Below are 24,745 nucleotides of genomic sequence, written 5' to 3' on the forward strand. Positions count from 1 at the left end.
TTTTCTCTTTCTGTATAATGAATCCCTTATATTTGAAGTTTAAATCTACATCTTTCCAAATTCCTTCTAACTTGTTTTTCATTTTGGTTTTCTTTACAGATCTGATCCTAAAATACTGAAATCCGCAAATTTTTCAGTTAGGTATTGATGCACTTCCTGCTTCTACTTTTTTGTGGCCTTACTTTCATTTTATATGAGGTTTAACTCCACACAAAGTAATAATAATAATACACACGTACACATAGGCTTTCATTACAAAATTCCATGACATTATTAAATATGTGAACACTGAAAAACAATAATATTTATAATTTAGGTACTGGTAATTAATATATGTTAATATTTCATTGCATGTACAGAAAAATGTTTATCACATTGCAGACTATTCTCTCTTTAACATGTTGTTCACTTACACATAACAAAATGAACAAATTGCATTTGGATGACTCAAAAGAAACACAATATTTCACTAAGGATATATTGTGATATGCCAAAGGCCAGAAAGTAATCAGAAATTATAAAATGGTGATTACAAATGAGTGAGAATGAATGTAGAACAATCTGTTACATGTTCTGGTAAGAATAATTGATATATCACCTTCTGAGTATAAAGAGTCACAAATATTTTCTTTAAAATGTAGTAATAATTAACTGCTACATACTATGAGAGTTGCAGTAGATTTATAAAAATATGTTATAATCAAAAATACGCCAATTTTAGGTTTGTGCAGGCTTACTTCAATACCATTATTCAAACAGTGTCATAGCACTATCAGTAGTCACAACACTCAGGCAATTATTGCCACAGTATGCTTTTCAAATTTCAAGTCATTTATTGATAGTAAGACAAACTGGTTTATAGAGAAGCACGTCACATAATTATTGGCAGCAACCCTAGAGATATTTAAAAAAACACACTCACTGTCACAAGGTTTCATCACATTGAATGTTTTGATTGTTTTCTTGTGGGGGTGGGGCTGAAACTGAAAGTATGGGAAGTCCTTCTCGCATTCCACTCATTGGAATGTTTTCAGCACTACGTGTTCGACGCCCCATTTCTGAATGAAATGGTTGATGCTGAACAAATTCAGAATCACGTACACCAGAGCTAATAAATATAGCTGAGTTAACCCTTGGCCTTGAACGGCCAATCCATGGATCCATATCAAAACGTTGGTGTGTTGACCAATGCAGATGCTGTAGACAGAAAGGAAATATTTAATATACATATTTCAGTGAGACTGGAATTGTCTTGTTGATAATTATTTATTTCCATTCGTTGCAATAGCCATTACATGTTAAATATTAAATTAATAAACACATATTCTACAGGCAGACATGGCACTAGACATCACAAGTACATTTAACACACATCAATAGCAACAAACATCAACTGCTACTACACAACTATAAGACTAATCAGGCACATTGGATTTAAGCAAGCCTATTAGCATCTGACTGCAAAGCTGTGCAACACTCAGTATTGGTTCTATTTGGTGCAATTTTAAAGCACAAGAGCTATAATAACATAGTTCAAACACTTCTTGCTTAGGTGTGCCCAACAAAACAACCAGCTAACTAACAATGAAAGCTATATATTGACTCAGAAATTTTGTAATTGCCCTTATGTTACTGGAGTGTCTCGTAGGCAAGTTTGTGATTCCTCGATGGCAGTCACAGAGACTTACTGCTAGGTGTCTGCACGATGCAAGAGTGCGAAACGACATCCACAGTCTCTGGGTGGCTGAGGGCGCGGATAGTTGAAACAGTGATCCAGAACGCAGCACCCCTGACAAACACGGGCAACAAGGCTCTAGTCAACCCCCACAAAACCATGTACCTATATCTGTTTCTCTTAGATTAGGCATACAAATAAAAAGATTTGCATTACCCTCTTACTATTTGTGTGACAGTGATGAAAAAAAAGAATGCATCTTGTTATCATTTAAGTCTGAGTTCTGTGTTTATTTTTAATGTTTTTATATCAGTTCCTCAGCCACAGAATGTAATTTTGGCAGAGCTTCAGTTCATTGCTTCCATGATACATAGGCATTCTGGAGAGGCATGATCTAACATCACAAAAGCTACATGGATGTGTTTGAGATATATGTCAGCTAGCTAGTGTTCATCTGACAAAGCTATGTGAAGCTCAGTTCATATTGATTGTGAAATGTGAAATTGTTATGTAAACCTGGAAGTAAATTTAGAAAAATGCCTAAGGTTTTTTTTACCAGCCTTAAGTGTATGCCACATTTCACTATCAATTGAAATATCTAAGAGTAGCTTTGACAATGCTTGAATGTTGCTATCTGGCAGTAAAGACAACACATAATATGAAGTGAGTTTATAGGCAGTAACAAAGTAGCTGCTTGATGTGGAATTTGCCTAAAAAGTGATGACAATATATGACAGCAACAATTTAGGAAGGGTTATCTACGTCAGCTTAAAGGACAACAGTAAATGCCTTCTAAATCAGATCTGAAACTGACTTTTACATTTTCTCACCCCTTGATTCCTTATAACTGTTCAGTCATTTTCATCTTGTCTACTCCTGTCTACTTCACTTTATTTGGACAGTTACTCCCTGGAATCCGTTTGTACTGCTAGAACATGCAATATTACTATGCAAGACTTTTTTTTTTGAATCTGGTCAGTATTAGGATAAATTATTTCAACAGAAGAACAATTATTAACTGCTAATAAGACATGTTTTATTCTAGTTCCTATTTAACAGTGAATTAAAAAAGTGAATTAGCTTATTAAAAATATTTTCAACAACAGCAGAAGCATAGCATTATGTTTTTTTCTTAGTGTATCATGATAGTGTCAATAGTATATCGATGTTATTTCAGACAAAAGTTATTGTATACATAGTTAGTGGCACCAAATTATGCTTTACAAATTCAGTTCACTGTTTATATAGATATTGTGACTTAGAATATAGTTTATGGTTTCTAATGGAAATTAATGCATAATTATGATAATCCGTAACACAGTTTCTCATGTAAAGAACATAAATTGCAGTTACCAATGAGAAAATAGGTTTAAAGGATTCTGTGTCTTTTTCAGAGCTATTATCTCTATTCATTCTGGGTTTACCATTACTTTATTTCTATTACTGGCTGCCCGCCCTTCAAATTACCCTCCCCCATCATCCCCCCCCCCCCCCCCCCACCCCCCTCCCCCCAATGAAGAGGGCTGAAAAGTTGTGTGTTCTACGTCTGTGAGTCACGCACATTTTGTTCCAAGTGCTTCAACTATTTATGTGGTGTGCTTCTGAGGCAGAGACATGTAACCAGCCTGCACTATGCCTAGACCATATGGGGTGTAGACTTATTGATTTCCCAGGTCAATTAATGCTTGTGGGACACCTCGATATGAGATGTTACAGATTACTTTCACATTGTATAAGCTAGCACATGACCCATTATGCTCCAGAAGATGTTGAAGACCTGTTAACATTGTTCATAAAATGTCCCAACAGGAGAAGAGGGGGATGTTGTAATTTATTAAGTTTTTACAGTTTGTCTGAATGATGATTTGCCTCCCCGTTTGTAGCCAAGCAGACAACTGCATTTTGTGCACAAAGTGGAATCTTCCACTGGCTGGAAAACCAAGAACATGCAGTCAGAGATGTTATTGTTTTCTGATCCTGCATGTCAACGTCTCCCACTTCTTTTTCCCCTTTCAGTGCCCTTCTTTTTTTTACACATCCATCCCATAAGCTTTTCATTGCAGTACAAAAATTATTATTCACACATTTTAGTTTTTCTTGTCTATATTTAACTATTAAAAAAGGAAAATCAAACAATTGAAAATGAAGAGGGTAGACTGTTACTCACAACATAGATGAAGTATTTAGTGGCAGACAGGCACACTGGGAAAGACTGCTAGATATTATTCAGTCATCAGACTTAATCCTTTGTCAAATTTAGACAAAACAAAATTGACCCTAATTCATGTATGCACAACTCAAACACACTTGGCTACTATATTCTCTGAGGGCAGTCAGGCTTTAGCACTTGGAGACAACAGTGGCCAAGAGTGCAGGAGTTGTGCATGTATTTATATATATGAGTTTTATTTTATCCATGTCTGTTGAAAGATTAAGTCAGATAGATGAATAATATATAGTAGTCTTTTTCAGTGCACCTGTCTGTCAGTCAACACTCCTCTATGTGATGAGTAGCAATTTATTCTTTTCGTATTATTTTTAAGAAAGAAAACAATGGAAAATTCAGTACGGAATAATGACAATATTATGAAAAGGAAAGATTGCTATCACCATATAGTGGAGCTGCTGGGTCACAGCTAGGCACAACAAAAAGACTGCGAAGCATGTAAGCTTTTGGCCAAAAGGCTTGCTTCTGAATTAGATGACATACACTCACATATCCATGCAAATGCAGCACACTTGACCACTGTCACTTGTCTGAGTGTGGCCTCAGCAGCCAGAGACAGTGATCATGTCTGTATAAGTTGTGTTTGCGTGAATGCATGTGTGTGTGTGTTGTCTAATTCAGAAGAAGGCTTTCTGGGTGAAAACTTACTTGTTTAGCAGTCTTTTTGTTGTGCCTGTCTGCGACTCAACATCTTCACTGTATGGTGAGTAGCGATCTGTCCTTCTAATAATATTGTCACTATGAAAGAAGGAAAGATTAGTGCTTGATGTTCTGTCAACAATGAGATTATTAGAGACAGAGCATGAAATTAAACATGAAGCATATGAGAAAGGAAACTGGTTCTGTCATTCTCAAAGGAACCATCCTGACATCTGTCCAAAGCTATTTAAGTGAACCGTAGGAAATCTATATCGGTATTGTTGGTCAGGGATTTAAACCACGGTAATGCAAATGTAAATGTAATGTCATAGTCACTTAAGTAATTAAAATGGTACTGAATTATGCACCACCTCAACAGGTAAAATCACTAAAATGTTAATGCACTGGCAATGAACTCAAGAGGTGGCTGTCTCAAATCCTACTGATCACAGAAAATGGCCCCTTCCAAAGCTATCAGTGACTGGAGGGGTTGTAGCATAAGGTTTCGGACCACTAATCTATTATCAATGTTCTGCATTGATCTCATTGTATCAGCAAGGGGGGACATGTAATACCTCAAGTGATGATACATGTGTTGGTGGGGAAAGCTGAGCTTGATGGCCTCCTTTTTGTTAGTAGAGTGACAGAGAACCTTTTCTCACATGGGGCTCCCTCCCCCTCTTAGTTTCATTCTATATTCATCCATCAAACAAACACTAATCTATGTTATCAATGTAGCAACTAAACAAGTCAAAGATTGGCAGTGGTAAGTGCCTCCACCACAGGTGCAGTGAGAGAATCTCATATTGTCTCCAATGATCAGTGTTCCTCTTACTTCTCGTATTAACAATTGATGACTGTTTCATTTGAGTTAGGTATGTTCTTCAGGAAGATATGTTCAGCTTGCTTAAATGGTCAGAATGAGTTGAGGGCTGGACTCTGTGTGCATTCCATAAGTTTCTGCAATAGTCTTATCTCAGAGGCCAAAAATGATGAAAGATGTAATAGCAGTTAAGTAATTTAGGATCAGAGGTAACCATTTTTTGTTTGGTGAGTAGTTAGCTTTACTTGTAATTATTTACATTCTGTCACAACTTTCCATTACCATGTTTCAATAGCCATTAAATTGGGAATTACACAGCAAATAAGGAGACAGGATAGAACATCAACAAAAATTGAAGGTAATGATGAAGGAACTGTAAAGGGGACAGAGATTAATCGAGGCTCAGGCCAGGGGGATTGTCGGATCATAAAATGTGCTTCAAAATGGTTTCAATCTATACTGCTGAGAGGAACTGATATTTGGAGGGGTAAGAGAGCATGATTAACAAGATTGCTATTGTACTCAACTGAGGAATGTAGTTTCTCTTAAGCATGGTTTAACTATGGCACTGGAATATGCATTATTGTTTGGTGGCCTTTCTCATGTCCAACTACACTCATCCCTACAATATGTGACTGAGGGAACTGTACCACCATGATTTTTCTCTCCTACTGTTTAACCTACAAATAATGGGCAGATAGAACAACTGTCACTGCGTCTCTGTATGAAATCATTTTCTCTGATTACACTGTCATGCTCGTTTCCTGAGATGTGTGTTGGAGGACTTAATATTCTGTTTGACTCTTCTTGGATTATGTGCTTTCAAAATTTTATTATTAAGCCACTGCGTGGCACCTGAAACTTCTTTTATAGCTTCTGCCACTGCCATTTGACATTCATCTCCATAACACTCCGATGAAACAAACCCATGGTGAGTCATATGGCTCCTTCTTGGACCTTGACTATCTCCTTTACTAATCCTGTCCAAGGTTCCAGACTAATTAGGAGTATTTAAAAATCAGCCAAGCAAGTATTCATAAACAATCTTTTTTACCTTAACTTCTGCCATACAAATATTTCTTGAAATATTATAGTTTGAATGTTTCTAGTGATTGATCACAGATGATATGATCAAACAATAATGGATCGTGACAAAATGCAGTGGTGTGTTGAGTTAACCCAACAGCACCAGACGAAAATTTGTGCCAGACCAGGAGTTGAACTGAAATTTCCTGCTTTATGCAAGCAGTCACCTTAACTGCCTTGACTATCCAAGCAGGTTCTCCACCCAATACAAATCTCCATATGCTGCACACTACAGTGTAGCACCCCTATCCATTGATCCACTTGCTCGCAGCCTAACTTCATTCCTGCAAGGGCTCGGATACTGTTATGCATCATCACTGTAATGTCATAATGCCACCAAGCATACATATATGTTATGTATGGATGTTTCCAAAAATAACTAAGTGCAGTAAATTTAATCTTTTTTGCAATGAAAGACAACTTGCAGTGCCTGCATCAAGCATCAGCCCGTTGCAAGTCTCTCTGTAATCTGCTAACTTTTTTTGCGAAGTGACTTCCCTACCCTGATGAGTCAAAACAATATGCCCAATGCCCACCACAAGATTGAATGCCCCCTGTTAGGAAAACAGGAAAGATTTGTGCCATTTTCCATTGCTTTGGAATAGACACTTATGAATTGAAATATTATAATCTCTGTCTACAGGCACTGCGGTTACATGACATGGTAAATAAAGTATACCAGTTAAACAAAGACCAGTTTGGAATTATTCTAGCTGTGACATGGGCTGGAACAGAGGAAACATACTGACATAAGTGACTTTTGGAAGTCGTATCAGTGCTATTATGATGCGATAAAAAATGTGGCAGTCACAGGCTGTGTAGTCACTAGTTCCTCACATTATATGTTCTGATGTATGTCATCAGATTAATCTGAAAAAATCTGTCAAGAACCACAAATAATATATATGAGGGTGGTTTGACAAGTTTTAAGAATGGAATAGAAAAAGTACTTACATCACTGAAACTTTTTTTTATTTTTGAATCTAGTCTCCTTGTAGATTAATGCACTTGGTCCAATGATGTTCCACTACCTTGATTCCATCTTGAAAATGAGTTTCCTCCAGGCCTGCATAATAGTTGTCGACTCTGGCTATCAATTCTTCATTTGAAGAGAATCTTCGTCCACCATGAAAAATTTTCAGTTTTGGAAAAAGACGTGGCAACAATTGTACCTTAGTTTGTGTAATTTTGCCATGGCGACAACACACGCTCAAGAGTCGCAGCACCCATATTGTAGATAATTTTTTCATTTCTAATTCTTCAGTTAAAGTGTGATATATCCTTTCAGATGACATCTGGCAAGCGTGAGCAATTTAGTGCACTTTCAAATGGCGATCCTCCATGACCATTTCATACACTTTTGCAATGATTTCTGGAGTAGTGACACATCTTGGCCGACCACTGTGTGAATCGTCATCTAAGCTCTCCTGAACAAATTTAAATTCATTTGTCCACTTGGCAACAGTTGAATATGAAGGAGCAGAGTCCCCCAATGTATTCTGCATATTGGCATCAATGTCCTTTGCTTTCATACCTTTCTTTATGAAGTACTAAATCACTGCTTGAATCTCAATTTTTTCCATCTTCACAAATCATTATGCAGAAACAACAACAGAACCATGTCACTGCCACAGCTCTCTTCAAAGAGCACTGACATGGCACATGTTTACAGGCAACAGTCCAATGACTATCATGTGAACAACACGTTGCACTAGCGCTGACCTCTCATGGTGATTCTGAGAACTTTTCAAACTACCCTCATAGTACTTAACAGTAGTTACTGACCACTAAAAACAAACAGGAAATACACCAATGTTCAATGTGAAAACATACAGAGCTTTGGGCGAATGCATCATTCATAGGTATGAAGTCATTTATCTTATCCATAAGACAATGCACAGCTGGATCATTACGGCAGTTGTGACATTCAGGAAGATAACTAGGTCACCAGGTGGCACTACTGGTGAGCGTTAATGTTTAAGACTTAAATACAATTATTATAATCCCATGTAAACAATGAAGATACGACCTGTAGTTTGTGTATAATTAAAAAAGAAAAATACATCATATTAAACACCATAACATAACAACTCTATTACACACAAAATCAAATTTCATGTTGTAAGGGATGGGAGCCATTAGGGGAGAACCAGGTAAAGGCAGAAGGGACCAATCTATGGGTCAGCATGGTAAATAAACCTTTTATTACAAAACACTTATGATTAAAGCAGATGTATTAAAACAACACACCTACATTAACTGCCTGTATACATCATGCAAAATAAATATTTTTTTCTTTTTCAATCCACTGTTAGCCAAGTAACCTAAACTTAAAAAACATTGAAGGAAGTTAACAAATGACAGAAATAAAATAAAACCTAAAGGTGGTAACATATGTAAGTTCAATTTCAGAAACATGACCATGATTTCATGTACAGGAAGTAACCCCATGGCATAAAGACCATTGATTTAAATAATTACATAAAAATAATACCACATAGGCTTCATAGGCAACATTGGTCAATTGTGGAAAATGACAACATTAGAATGAAATGAGTTATTATATGGCATACAGTAGCAATGTCATAAAATGAATGATACATTAATCAATTTATTTTAATCATAAGTGTTTTGTTATGAGACATTTATTTTATTTGCACTGACACATGGATTGATCCCTTCTGCCTTTACCTGGCCCTCCCTTACTGGCTCCCCTCCCCTACAACTTGAGATAAAATTAGTGTCTAATACGGTCATTATTTTACAGTACTTGATATGATGTATATTTGCTTTGTAATTATACAAGTCCTCTGGATTGCTTCTTTGCCATTTTCATGGGATTATAATGGTCATATTTAAGTCTCAAATATTAATGCTCACCATTACTACCACTGGTGGCATAGTTGTCTTCCTGAATCGTGCAAGTACTGTAATGGTTCAGTTTTGCATTGTCTTACAGATAAGATTGATGACTACATACCCATGTACAACTTGTTGACCCAAACCTAGGTATGTTTTCACATTTCACTTTGATATATTTCCTGTTTCTTTTCAGAGGTCAGTAACTACTGTTATGCACTATGTATCATTTGTGGTTCTTTATGGATTTTTTTTCAGATTAATCTAATGATGTATAAACTGAAACACGTAATAAAGAAAGCGCTCACTACAAAACTCATGACTTCCATTTGTTTTTTATAGTGTCTGTAATAGCACTGATGCAACCTTCAATTTATGTAAAAATGGGTGAGTACTTCTTACTTGACGTCACATCTCACTTGTCATAAGTGATTTTTGACAAAGGGTAGATTGTTATGGCCCAATGTCTGTGACTGAGCATCTCAAAAATGGCGAAGTTGGTTGACTCTTCAGAGTTACTGTCCTTAACCATATGGAAGGTGGTTGAATGACTCTGAAACAATAAGTAGGTGACAAAATGTTGGATTTCCATGCTTCATTGCATGAAACATGGAGATTGGAGACTTGCCTGCTGTGTAAAGTAGTATAGGCTGCAATATGTTTGCAGATCTGATGACCAAAAATCCTCTGCCATGCACTTCACAGTGATTGGTTGGTTGGTTAGTTGATTTGGGGGAGGGGACCAAACTGTGAGGTCATTGGTCCCATGAGATTAGGAAAAGATGGGGAAGGAAGTCGGTTGTGCCCTTTCAAAGGAACCATCCCGGCATTTGCCTGAAGTGACCTAGGGAAATCACAGAAAACCTAAATCAGGATGGCCAGATGCAGGTATGAACCATCATTCTCCTGGACGTGAGTCCAGCCTGCTAACCACTCCACCACTTTGCTTGGTTTCACAGTGGTTGGCAGAGTATAGATGTAGATGTATATGTAGATACTTTAGTCTATTCTAAGTACAATGCTGGTACAGGCACTAGTGTTTTGGGGCACACCATTTAGCACACATTGCTGAACAAGGGACTCTGCAGCAGATAGCACTTGAATATTCCAGTGTTGACCCAACTACGTTATTCAGACTGAACCATAAATCAGTGAGAATGTGTCATCTGGCCATGTAAATCATTATTCTTGTTACTCTAGGTCCTGGTTGCTTCTTGATATACCATCATCCGGACTAATGGCAGCTCAAAACATGCACTGTGCCACATGTGGTGGGTGCAGTATTATGCTATGAGAGATTTTCATCTAGGCTTCCGTGGTACCTGTGGTAGTGGTCAAAGGCACCCTGAGACAGTTGTAGGCCTGGACCACTTGCATTCCTTCATATTTGATGTCTTCCACAACAATGATGGCATATCACAGTAGGATAACTGCCCACGTCAGAGGGCCAGAATAATGCTACAGCTGTTTTTGGGTGCAGGACAGTAAACATATAGAGTGGTTCTAATTGTACTTTTGTTACTTTAGTTAGTGTAGATGGAAAACTATTTACTATATGGATACCCAACTTCATACAACTGATATTCAGACTGTGAACTGCACAGTTTGTGTTGTTAGTAGTGTTAGTGACATGATTTCCCATTATGCACCAGTTCTGGTATGAGAATGTAGGGTTGCATTGTATTGATGCATAAAGGAATCTAAAGATGTCATCTTTCTGCACCAAGTTAAAAAACATGTTTTGAAGTTTGAATCAACTGGTGATTTTGCAATTGCTCCTGAGAGAGAGGCTGACAGCTAATTGCATCAAAAATTGTTGAAGAAGTTACCATTGTCATGGCTGAGTATGCTGGACTGGATACATTGTGTGATCTTCAAGCAGTGTGCAAGCTGTGTCATAACAGCAAAATTTTCCATAGTTTGCCATTCGAAAAGTGCTGCGAACGATTGTGAAATGGTATCTCTAGTGTGGTTCCAGGCTGTCGTGGATGCAGATGGTCATCACATTGAGCAATTTGTGTAACTTGGGAGTGTAAATGTGGCACACAATTAATAAATTTTACCCTCTCGTGTGGAACTTAAACTGTGATTCCTTCAATCTGCATGTCCTTATGAAAGTTTCCACAAAATTACATTGTCCTACGACCACTTGTTTTTCACGGGGGTCCTCTCAGGTAGTGAAAGTGTAATTAGAACCACCCTGTATGTTGATGTCTTTGCTACCAAATTCATCTAATCTGAACCCAAGATAATATATGTGGGATGCCATCAGGTTCTAGCCCTGTGTCTACAAAATTCTGGCACATAGATTGAGATTTTTCACTCTGCATTGGAGTGTGTGCTGATATGAAACTTCCTGGTGGCTTAAAACTGTGTGCCGCACCAAGACTCAAACTCGGGACCTTTGCCTTTCATGGCCAAGTGCTCTACTGTCTGAGCTATTCAAGCATGACTCACGCCCCATCCTCACAGCTTTACTTCTGACACTATCTCATCTCTTACCTTCCAAACTTCACAGAAGCTCTCCTGCAAACCTTGCAGAACTAGCACTCCTGGAAGAAAAGGATATTGCGGAGACATGGCTTAGCCACAGCCTGGGGGATGTTTCCAGAATGAGATTTTCACTCTGCAGCAGAGTGTGTGCTGATATGAAACTTCCTGGTAGATTAAAACTGAATGTCAGACTGAGACTTGAACTCGGGACCTTTGCCTTTCTCCTTGCAGGAGAGCTTCTGTGAAGTTTGGGAGGTAGAAGTTCAAGTCTCAGTCCGGTACACAGTTTTAATCTGTCAGGAAGTTTTATACTGGCACACAGTTTATGGTTGTTGGGCAATCCTTGCATAGACATGAAGTGCCATGTATGCTAGTAATCTGCCAAGGATGCATTGAATCAATGTTCCAAAACTCGAACAGCACACTATTAAGTTAAGTAGTTATAGTGTTTTGACATATTGATGTACATACTCATAAAAGTATCCATTCAACTCCTATCCTCTGTTGACTAACTGCAGTTGATTTTCTAATTCAAATTGGGACCAACACTATTAAGCAGGTGGTTATAATGTTTTGACTTATCAACATATATACTCATACAAGTATCCATTCAAGACCTGTCCTTTGCTGAATAAGTGTAGTTGATTTTCTAGTCCATGATCATCTATCTCTATATCTGCCATTTTTGTGATGATTGAAAGGAGTAACTGTATTATGGCAGACTGTAGTTAATCAATTTTGAAAGAATGAATTCATTATTTTGGCATTTTATATGTTATCGTCCATTTTGGTGTGAGTATGACCACTGAGCAGAGTTCCTAGAAATCACATATAAAGCAGTTACTGACCATTTCCCTGACAGTGACTGCTGGTCAGTTCTGAAACTTAGCTGAGGGTACATCACTGCACTCTTGCACCTCACAATCACAATTACGTTGATCTGAATATAGTTAAAAGAAATGTTCACATCACAATCTGCCTCAGGCAACTGGGAAACTTGCACACTGAAATAAGGCTAATATATTGTAATATAACCCTGCAATTACGTATCATCTCAACTGATTATGAGCAAAGATCATGCAAATTCAACAATATTCTAAAAGGGGCAATAAATCATAATACGAGAGTTATAAAGATACATGCTATACTAATGTGTCCAGATTCTTCTTTCTACATGCACATCAATCAAAGAGGAAACTGCTTTCATTGTTGTGCGTCATAAATCTATTAATATTCTTAATGAGACTGAGTAATAACCTAGAAGTACAGAGAGACTACATAAAAACAGCATAGCTGCAATCAGTCATAAATATAGCCTTAACTACAAACATACCACTGCTAGTGCTACTTTATTGAGGGCAGTGTGGAGAAGACTAGACTAAACTAAAATAAGTAGAAAAAAATTAGATGTTCAGTAAGTAAGATGAAGAAGTAGTAGGGTCATAGCTCAATGAGGAACTTGAAACTTTTAGCTCAGGACAGGAGCATGTAGAGGCTCAAGTTTAGAAGAATAGTTGGACACACACTGGACACTCTAGGTTGGAATGTTAACAATATTAGGAAAAGGATAGACTGCCACTCATCATGAAGAGGACACACTGAATTGTAGGCAGGCATAACAAAAGGACTGTGACACATTTAGCTTTTGGCCAAAGCCTTCCTCAGAATAGAAAAGTCACAACACATTCACACAAGCAAGCACGCCTCATGTACACATGACTGCAATCTCTGGCAACTTGGACCAGAATTGAATTGTCAGGCTGTAAGATAATCTGGAGTGGGGCAGGGAAGAGGCTGGGACAGCAGGGTACAAAAGGAGAGGGGGGGGGGGGGGGGAGGGAGAAAAAAGCACTATCTGGCAGAGCATGGAGGGACTAGATGGAGTCATGACAAAACTGACAGGTACAGGGTCAGGAGACTGAGGAGCAGGGAGATGGGGAGGGGGAAGAATTAGAAGAGGAGAGGAGCAGGGAAAAGCAAACATGGCCAGGTGTGATAGCAGAGGGCAGCACACAGTGACGGTGAGGGGATGTGAATAGGGAGGTGGTGATGGGACAGAGGGGGTGGAAAATGTTAGTGTGAAGGGTGTGGGGATAGTAGATTTACTGTAGCTTGAACTGGGATAGTTTTGGGAGCAAAGAACATGTTGTAGGCCTAACTCCTGTTTGTGCAGTTCAGTAGAGCTGGTGATGGAGGGAAGGATCCAAATGGACTGGATTGCAAAGAAGCCTTTGAAGTCAAACATATCATGTTCAGGTGCATGTTGTGCCAAAGGGTGGTCTACCATGCTCAGGGACACAGTTTGGCAGTGGCCATTTATCTTGGTGGACAGCTGGTTGATAGTCATATCAACATAAAAAGCTGTGAAAAGATTGCAGCAGATCTGGTGTATGACATATCCACATTCACGGGTGGCCTAGCCTCTGATGGGGTAGGATAAGCTTGTGAACTGGACTGGAATAGGAAGTGGTGGGAGAGTGGATTGGGCAGGTCTTGCATCTGTATCTTCCACAGAGATGTGATCCCTGTGCCAAGGGGTTGGGATTGAAAGTGGCATAGGTATGGACTAGGATGCTGGCTGTTTGATGGAACATCACTTTAGGATGGGTGGTGAAGAAATTTGGATAGGACACTGCTAATTTTAGTGCCTAATGATAGGTAATCAAAGCCATGGTGAAGGATGTGATTCATTTCTTCTAGTCCAGGGTGATATTGGATGGTTAAGGGACTGCTCCTTTGCAGCTGGTTCTTAGGGGCGTTCGGAGAATCGGATGTGTATGGGGAAGTGTCATGGGAGATCTGTTTGCGGACTACATCTGGGGGATAGTATCTGTCTTTGAAGGCCTTGGTGAGACCTTGAGCATACTGGGCAAGGGAGTTCTTGTCACTGCAGATACTCCGTCCCTGGGATTTAAGACTGAATGTGAGGGATTTTTTGGTGCGGAAGGGATGGCAGCTGTTGAAAAGCAGCTACTGTTGGTGGTTGGTGGATTTAATGTGGACAGAGGTGTGGATGAGCCATCAGAGAGGAGGAGGTCAACATTCAGGAAGGTGGCAAGCTATGTTGAGAAGGACCAGGTGAAGTGAATTGGAGTAGAGGTGTTATGATTTTCAAGGAATTAAGGTACGATGTCTCGACCCTGAGTCCAGATCATAATGATATCATCAATAAACCTGTACCAGACCAGGGTTTTGGAATTTTGGGAAGCTGTGAATGTTTCCTCTAGATAGCCACAAATAGGTTGGTATTGGAGTGTGCCATATGGGTGCCCATGGTTAGGCGCCAAATATGTTTGTACAGCTTACCTTCAAAGGAGAAGTAGTTGTGTTTTAGGATAAAGCTAGTAACATGTATGAGGGCTGAGATAGTGGGTTTAGAGTCTGAAGGATGCTTTGAAAGGTAGTGTTCAATAGTTGCAAGTCCATGGACATGAGGGATGTTAGTGTATAGGGAATTTCAGTCAACAGTAATCCAGGAGGTAAACAGTGGAAATGGTGGAGGGTCAGCGAAGGAAGTGGTTGGTATCCTTGACATGGAAGGGCAGATTTCGGCAATTGGTTGGATGCGTTGATCAAAGAGGGCCAAAATTCTTTCACGGGGACACAATAACCAGCTACAATTTTTCTTTCATGACTGTTGGGTTCATTTTTGTATGTTAATCCTTGTGACTAATGGTTTTTGGGACTTTGTTCACTTATGTAATAAAACAAAACACCTGCATCCTTTGTTTTGATGTTATTTTATTGTATGGCAACCAGTTGTGGTCTTTGATCTTCTGGGTCTTAACTGACGCTGAGTCTGTGAACTCTGATCATTGGTAGTTGATGGTTGCAGACATGATTTTGCTGTTACAGTATTCGACAGAAGCCAGTTCGTAGGTGTTGGCCACTGATGGGATCATGTATATGATTGGTGTTCAACCTCTCAGCACCAGCTGAGACCTGAAGACAGCGTATTGAGTCACTGACACTGGTTGCCATATAATAAAATAATGTAAAAAGAATGACTGCAGGTGTTTCAGTTTATTACGTGTTGGGTTTGTGGATTTTGGGGAGCATGTAGAAGGTGAATGCACGGAGTGTCACGGGGATGAAGAGCGGAATGGATTCAGGGGAGAGGTTCCAGCAAGGGTCTAAGGCTTTAGGCAGTGATGGGAGCACTCTGGCAGAGTTTATAGTTGGGGGAGTCAGGTAACTGCCAGAGACATTCAACTTTGTTATGAATCACAGTGACTACATGGTGGAAGGCCTCTGTCAATTATGTGACTCCTTCATCTATAGACTCTGCCAGATTGATCTAATCCGAGGAGTCCAATATGACCTCCAGTCCCTGCTTAAAGCCTTAGACCCTTCACAGAACCTCTCCCCTGAATCCATCTCCCTCCTCACCCCTACCACACACCACACACCCACCTTCTATATGCTCCCCAAAATCTACAAACCCAACACTCCTGGAGGCCCCATTGTGGCTGGTAATTGTGCCCCCACTGAAGGAATTTCAGCCCTCACTGACCAACACCTACAACTAATTGCCCATAATCTATCCTCCCATGTCAAAAATACCAACCACTTCCTCCATCAACTCTCCACCATCCTCTCCCCTCTACCAGCTGGATCCTTATTCCACATACATCTTACTAACTTTATCCTAAACTACAACTACTTCTCTTCTGTAGGGAAGGTATACAAACAATTCTGTGGCACAGCCACGGGCACATGAATGACACCCTCCTATGCTAACCTGTTCATTGGTCACCTAGACGAAACTTTCTTAGTCTCCCAAAACCCCAAACCCCTTGCCTGGTTCAGGTTCGTTCATGATATCTTCAAGATTTGAAGTCAGGGACAAGACAACGTACCTTCATTCCCTGACAACCTCAAGACCTTCTCTTCCATTCACTTCACCTGGTCCTCCCCAACACAGTGTTCCACCTTCCTGGATGTTGACCTCCTGTCCTCTAATGGCTTATCCACACCTCTGTCCACATTAAACCCACCAACCACCAACAGTACCTGTTTTTCGACAGCTATCATTCCTTCCACACCAAAAAATCCCTCCCATACAGCCTGACCACCCAGTCAGTCTTCTGTGACAAAAACTCCATTGCCTAATATGCATAAGATCTCACCAATACCTTCACAGACAGGTAATATACCCCAGACGTAGTCCACAAACAGATCTCCTGAGCCCTTTCCCTCATACCTCCAATCCTCCCACCACCCACTTTGTCACCCAACACTACACTGGACTGGAACAACAGAACCACATCCTTTTCCAGGGTTTTAGTTACCCACCATCATGACCTGAAATGAGGGACATCCTAGTCACGATTCTTTCTACCCTTTCTAAAGTGATGTTCTGTCACCCACTCAGCCTTTACAACATCCTAGTCCTTCCCTATGCCATTTCCAGTCACAAGTCCTTGCCACAGGGATCATACTCTTGTGAAAGATTCAGGTGCAAGACCTCCCAATCCACCCACCCAGCACCTCCTATTCCAGTCTTCTTACAGGCTTATCATACCCCAGCAGAGGCTGGGCCACCTGTGAAAGTAGCCATGTCATATACCAGTTCTGCTGCAATCACTGCAAAGATTTTTATATTGGTTTGACTACCAATCAGCTGTCCACCAGGATGAATGGCCACTGTCAAACTCTGGCTAAGAGCTTGGTATACCACCCTGTGGCACAACAAGGAGCTAAACATAACATGTTTGATTTCAACAGCTACTTTGCAACCTGGGTGATTTGGATCTTCTCCTGCACCACAAGCTTTTCTGAACTGTGAAGGTGGGAAATAGCTACACAACACATTCTCCATTTCCAAAATTATTCCGGCCTCAATGTACGGTCAAGTAATGTCCCCACACTCTCGGTGCAACAGTTCCCGCTCTCTGTGTGCTATCACCTGCTCCCTATTCATGTCCCCTCACCCTCATTGAGTGTTACTCTCTGTAATTTCAACCACCAGTCTTTTCCCTTCGCTGTTCCTCTCCTTTACTGGTGCCCCCCCCCACTCCCCCCACCTCTCAGTTCTTTCAGCCTCACAACACTGCATCTGGCAGTCTTACGTCTCAATCTAGTCCCTGCATGCATCATCAGACAGTACTCTTCTCCCCTCCTCCCCCTCCACTCCACTCCCCATACCCTGATATCCCTCCCCCTTCCCTGCCCTTCTCCAGACTGCGACTCAATGTGACAGCTGCGTTCCAGTCTAAGCTGCCAGAGATGATGGACATGTGTGTGCGAGGTGTGCTTACTTGTGTGAATGTGTGTGTGTGTGTGTGTGTGTGTGTTTTATTTTTTGAAGAAGGCATTGGCTAAAAGCTTAATGTGTAACAGGCTCTTCATTATGCTTGTCTGCAACTCAAAGTGTCATTTTTCTGATTAGTAGTGATCTCTCCCTTTCCTAATATTGTTGACCATGCACTGGATAGATACCCAGCAGAACAGGTTGTGATGGGATGGACCCTGCATGGTATACAGAAACTGAAAGAAACTCCTAAAGAAACAGTGACTACTGCATAATAAATGTAAAACAAAGGATAGGACTGTTGATAGTGAGACACTGTCAAGAGAACAATGTGGAAAGCCTTCAGTGATTACTGTAGAAGAATATTGTTGAAAGATCTTTCACACAACCATAAGAAATTCTGGTCATATCTAAAGGTGGTTACAGGCACCAAAATAAGTATCCACTCACTCGTGGATCAGGCAGGAATTGAAACTGAAGAAGGCAAAGAAAAAGCAGAAATGCTTAACTTCATTTTCAAAAATTCCTTTACAAAGGAAAACCCAGGAGTATTGATCTGATTTAGTTCTCATACCACTGAAAAGATGAGTGAAATTGATATTAGTGTCAATGGCATTAAGAAACAGCTGAAATTGTAAAAACTGAACAAATCTCCAGGGTCCGATGGAATCCCAGTCAGATTCTATATCGAATTTGCAGCTGAATGAGCCACTCTTTTAACTATAATCTATTGAAGATCCTCAGAACAAAAAATTGTGCACAGTAATTGGAAGAAAGCACTGGTCACAGCAACCTACAAGAAGGATAGCAGAAAATATCCACAAAGTCAGCATCTAATATTTTTAACATCCATTTGTTATGGGATCTTAGAACATATTATGAACTCAAACTGAATGAGGTAGCTGGAACAGAACGACCTCCAAACAGCATGGGTTCCAAAAACATAATTATGTGAAACCCAGCTCCCACTTTACTCATGTGACACACTGAGAATTTTATATCAAGGCACTCAAGTAGATGCAGTCTTTTTCCATTTCTGAAAAGTATTTGATTGAGTACCACATCTATGCTTATTATTGAAAATATGACTGTATGGTATATCAAGTGAAATCTATGACTGGTGAAGCCTTTTTTGGTAAGGAGGATGTAGCATTTTATCTACAATGGATTGCTATCAAAAGGTGGAGAAACAGCTTCTGAAGTGCCCTAGGTAAGTGGTTCTGATCCTTGCTATTGATGTTGTACATTAATGGCTTTGTGAACAATATTAAGAGTAACCTCATACTTTTCACAGATGATGCAGTTATCTACAATGAACTACTGTCTGAAGGAAGCTACACAACTATTCAGTCAGGTCTTGATAAGATTTCGAAGCTGTACAAAGACTGGCAACTTGCTTTAAATGTTCATAAAGGAAAATTGCACACTACACAAAATGCAAAAATAAAGTATCCTATGACTGTAATATCAATACCAACAGTTGGAATTGGTCAACTAGGTTTAATGATTTGTAGGTATATGAAATGGAACCAGTCTACAAAGGATGATGCATATGAAACACTTGTGCCATCCATCCTAGAATATTGCTCAAGTGTGCGAGGCTCATATCAAATAGGGCTAAGGGGATATTCAACAGATACAGAGAACACAACATGAATGGTCACAGGTTTGTACGACCCATGGGCCAGTGTCATGAAGGTGCTGAAAGGACTGTACTGGCAGATGCTTGAGGACAATCACTAACTATCCCACAAAAATTACTTAGAAAGTTTCTAGAACCAACTTTAAGTGATGAATCTAGGAATACATCACAACCCTCATGAGTCACTCCCATAAATATCATGAAGACAAGATTTTGTTAATTACAGTGTGCACAGGGGCATTTAAGCTATCATTCTGATCATGCTCGATACATGAATGGAATGGAAAAAAAAGCTTTAATAACTGGGAAAATGGGATGTACCCTCCGCCAAGCACTTCACAATGTTCTGCAAAATATGGAAATAGATGTAGATATAAAGAGCCTGCATAAACCACCTTTTTTATTATTGAAAGTACTGGGTGGATACTTTCAAGTGACAAGGTATCAGTTCTACTTATTTCAGATAAAAACTGATGCTTCTTGTATTGCCTTAGGCAAAATCAAAACTGTGCCCTAATTAAAATCCTTTTTCAGCTAATCTTGAGTCTCTTTATGTAAAAATGTACAGTATAAAATTTATTTACAGAGAAATTTTCTAACGATTTACCCTATTGTTCAGTCATGGGCAACAAGTATCTTAAAATCAATCCTCTTCCATATTGAGTACAAAATTATGTCTTTAATTATCAGCCTAATAAGAATTAGAAAGAACAATGTTTTCATACATAATTATAATTCTCTTAAGATGTGACATGATATGTACCATTAAGATCATATCCAATAATTAATTTCATTTCATGGTACACAACAAATTCAGTTTAACAGTTCAGCTTCCCAGGTGTTGGCTATTAAAAATGCATTTAGAGGATTAAGCCCACTTATGCACAACACCACAGTCTTCTGGTACCAGCACCTGCACCTTTAATGGGCTAATAAAAGTCCACAAAGAGTCTTTACAATATTTGTAAAAATGGAGATGTTCAATGTTACTGTTCATTAAGAAATTCATTTTGACTTTCTGCACATAACCAAAAAAGAGAATTATTTCCAAAACTTAGATATTTTTATTATACCTAAAGAAACATCTTATCATGAATATGGGGGGCAGTTATGTACTGAACAGGTAGCAGTTTGTGTAAGTTCATAGAATTAAACAATAATCATTCACCAAATGGCATTATGCTGTATATGTAATTAAACTGGAAAAGTATAGAAGTAAAGTAGACTGGGTGTTGTGGCACTTCTATATAGTAGGGAGGTACATTTTCCTTTTATGTGTAGGTAAATCAGCTAGTGCCAACATTTCACATGGAATCGGTAAAAGTATGTGAAACTGAAACTAATACAGGTTGCTGTACTGTAGACTTTTCTGCTGAGGTGGTGACTGTTCTTTATGCCCTCAATCAATCTCTCAGACCTGGTTTCCCTTTACACATACACACACACACAATAAAACACACACACACACACACACACACACACACATGAAAAATTCCATATTAAATACCGACTCTCCTACAAAACACTTCTGGAAGGATCAGGAATGGCTGTCTTTACCACATCAAAGGATTAGCAGTATCATAACATTTGCTGAAATGATTTTTTGTGATGGATTCTGTTGTCTGTCCTAAGACCTGCTGCTGTCTACAAAAATTACAGGAATTAACCTATCAACTGAACAATCTGGTATGTATAAGACTGCTACCATGCTTCAATGTAGTGATGTACGTAGAACAAACTCCACATAGTGCTTGTTATCATGTTGCCTGGTTGGCTTCTCTGACTTAAAAAATTACTTTTTTGTGACAGAACCTCATAAACAGAGTTATCATCAATCCATATGATGTGCACAATGATGTCAGCTTTTTTCTGGGTGGGGGAGGAGGGGGGGGGGGGGGGGGGGAGGGCAGATATTAGTTAATTCTTGTCAAGTATACACTTTTCATCAATAATTAAAGTTCTTCTGTCTGAACATGTCACTGTGCCCATGAGTCTTTGCCAGGAAACTGAAGAGTATCAATGTGAAATTTCCAGACTTAGTCACATCCGCTAGGCTTACAGGGAACCTTCAGTGGAAAAATGCATTATTAGGAGGGTTAGCTGCACATTGAAGTGATTGCATTTTGTTTTCTTCTCTGTAGGACTTACAGTTCCAGAGCATGAGGAAACTTGGTTTAAGATATGCTATGCGGCTGAGCAGAAATCTTTTTCTGTTTTTAAAAGTGTCTCAGATATAGAAATGTTATTGAGGACATATGATTCCTTTGGGAGTTATGTCTATATCATCTAATGGAAGCAGGAAAATCATAACAAAGCTAGACTGTATGAAAGTCTAATATGAACTGATAGCCAGATTTAATGAAATGAAACTGCTTTCAATACTACAGTCTACAAAACACTAGAAGTGAGCTGACAACAGTAGGAGACTGATACCGAAATAGAGATGAAAAAATGAAACAGAGATAAAAAAATATCATACACAGAGAAAATCATGATGATAAATCTCTTGGTGTGATCTTCAGTCATTTTTCAGCTATTATTCTATTATATTGTCTGACTTCTCCATTTTTGCTGTAAATTAAGATGTAATGTATGAATATAAAAAACACCAATGAATTAAAATTAGAAGAATAAGATGAAGAATTCACACATGAACAGTGTGGAGAGAAAACATGAAACAATAAAAATCATCTGATTCTTTCTCAGATGCTACTGGAGTTTCTATAACTGTTGTGTTGTAAAGGATTACTTAGACACAACAAATTCATATGTATTGATTGTCAGAGATGAATATGAGATGCAGTCATGTGCAGAGCAGTGTTAAAATGCATATTTCATTTACATAATGATATAAAACTCTGTTCTTAACAGCAGACATATATTGTGTGCACAAATACAGAAGTGACTGTGTGAAAAGCAGGAATTATGCTCTTGAACTCAGAAAAAAATATGATCAGAGATAGAAATTGACACCAGGAGTCAACTGATAAAGAACAAAACTATGAGCCATATCTGATACAGCAGATGTTAATAACAACAGTTCTGCAAAAGCAAACAAATGAAGGTAAGTGTTTTCTCGTTAATGAATTACTAGTAACATTGCATACATTGCATCATCTATTGAGAAGTGGACAGCAACGCAAACAAGGACCTGAAGATAGTAACTGAGCTTACACACTTGCATTTGACTTTACAAAACAAACAAAAACACACACACACACACACACACACACACACACACACACACACACACAAGAGAGAGAGAGAGAGAGAGAGAGAGAGAGAGAGAGAGAGAGAGAGAGAGAGAGAGAGAGAGAGAGCAATACTGACAACAACACTGCCAGGACAGTATGCATATCGGGGCTCTGAAGAGAAAAACACACATTTTTTAAGGAATAATGACATTCTGTCCATGAAAAACATGTTTGACATTTACTACACAGTTCTAGCATATTACTATGACTGCATCTAAAAAAATTGTAAGGAATTATATAACAAGCTATTCACTAAGTTCATGTTCTTATTTATGTGCATATCTAATGCTCAGTGCTTCCACCCCAACAGGAATATGCTACTGATTTAGTGTTTTGTACAATAGACTCACTCTAAGAAGACTCTTGATAGCTGAAGGAAGTAGCTGAATTCACGGAAGTAGAGTGGCCTTGATCAGTATTGACTGCTTTATGTTCTCTGCAGCTTTTCCCAACAGACACTACTGTGTTCGTTCAGTCTATGTCTATGTGACTGTACAGTTAAAGATTTTTGAAATGTTGTATGATGTTGGGTTTTAAATCATCTGTTATTGATATGTGAACTGCATTAAATGAAATGTTGCCTATTAGCTAAAATGGTAGTAACTGGAAAGCAGTCAATATTGATCAACAGCAACTGATTTCTATCGATGCAGCTACTCCTGTCAGCCACTTTGCCAAGAGTTGTTTTAGAGTGTATGTATAGCATTCATCCTGGGCTTAACTCAGCTCTGTAGCCAAGACTGCTAATGCAAGCCTGTGTGGTAGTGCTGTACTTGGGGGTTGCCACTTGGAATTTTGATTGTGGAGGAAATTTTCTCTACAAGTACTTGGCCGACAAGGTTAGGAGAGATGGTGGTGTAAAGTTCCTGACCGCTAGACTTTGTTCCAGTGTCCTAAAGTAACTTCCAAATCTCTCTCTGCCATATCCCATGGAATGGGGACAGATGATACTATTGATGGTGATCCTCCCACAGGATGTGGTTGTTTAGCTGACAATTCCCTTGATGTTATTCAAGATGAGTAGGCTGTGTGTCAGATATGATTTCACCCTCTCCCATACAACACAAACATGACACCACACAACACACATCCATTACAGTTACTTGCACTTAACAGACACACTTCCAAGACTCAATTCTCATACACTGACCTGTGCAGAAAGGGGACATCATGAGTGGAAGAAGAAAACTCTTTCTGATTAGGCCCCTCAGGGTCTGCCATCCAACAATGCTATACAAATCTTTCTTTCTTTCACTCCAAGCTCTTTTACTCCAAGCTCTTTTACTCCAAGCTCTGTCATGTGTCATTAAATGTCCAATGAGGGAAGAAAAGTTAAATTTTCACAAGTTAGAAAGAAGGGAATAAGTAAAGATTTCTTTTAGAAAGTTATGGAAGGTGACAAATATGATAAAATGACTAGAATAATGGAAAGCCTTTAGGTCCAGGAAACAAGAAAATATAATTGTGTTAAGGGACAAGAAGCTATAGCCAAAAAAAGTAAACTATGATGTGAAATGTTCATTTTGGGGTCAATTACAAACAGAATCAGACACACTGATCATTATGTGAATCTCAAGTTGTGAACAGACATTTTACTAACTTAGCACATGCTTATTGAAATAACAGCATCTGAGAACAGTTAGATTTAAATTCTATGTTTCTTTCCAGTTTAGATATTGGTGGGGTAACAGAAAAAAGACACCACAATACGGGAATCTTCTGCATTGACAGTTTGTTCTTTGAGTTAAATGTTTCTTTATTGTTTAGACTGACCTCCTTATAACTTGAGTTAAA

At 39.0% G+C, this 24,745-nt stretch overlaps 1 protein-coding gene across 1 annotated transcript in view; it reads right to left on the bottom strand.

Annotated features, from left to right (window-relative positions):
- Positions 1-505: 505 nt before the first annotated feature.
- The window catches only part of LOC124607377, an 863,509-nt gene continuing 839,269 nt past the window's right edge, over positions 506-24,745 (bottom strand). The window contains exon 8 of the mRNA XM_047139692.1: positions 506-1,197. Coding sequence (XP_046995648.1) covers positions 925-1,197 — 273 coding nt within the window. The 3' untranslated portion in view covers positions 506-924. The remainder of the gene's footprint in view (positions 1,198-24,745) is intronic.

Source organism: Schistocerca americana, chromosome 3 (genome assembly GCF_021461395.2).
Source record: "Schistocerca americana isolate TAMUIC-IGC-003095 chromosome 3, iqSchAmer2.1, whole genome shotgun sequence".
In the NCBI taxonomy this organism is placed as follows: Eukaryota; Metazoa; Arthropoda; class Insecta; order Orthoptera; family Acrididae; genus Schistocerca; species Schistocerca americana.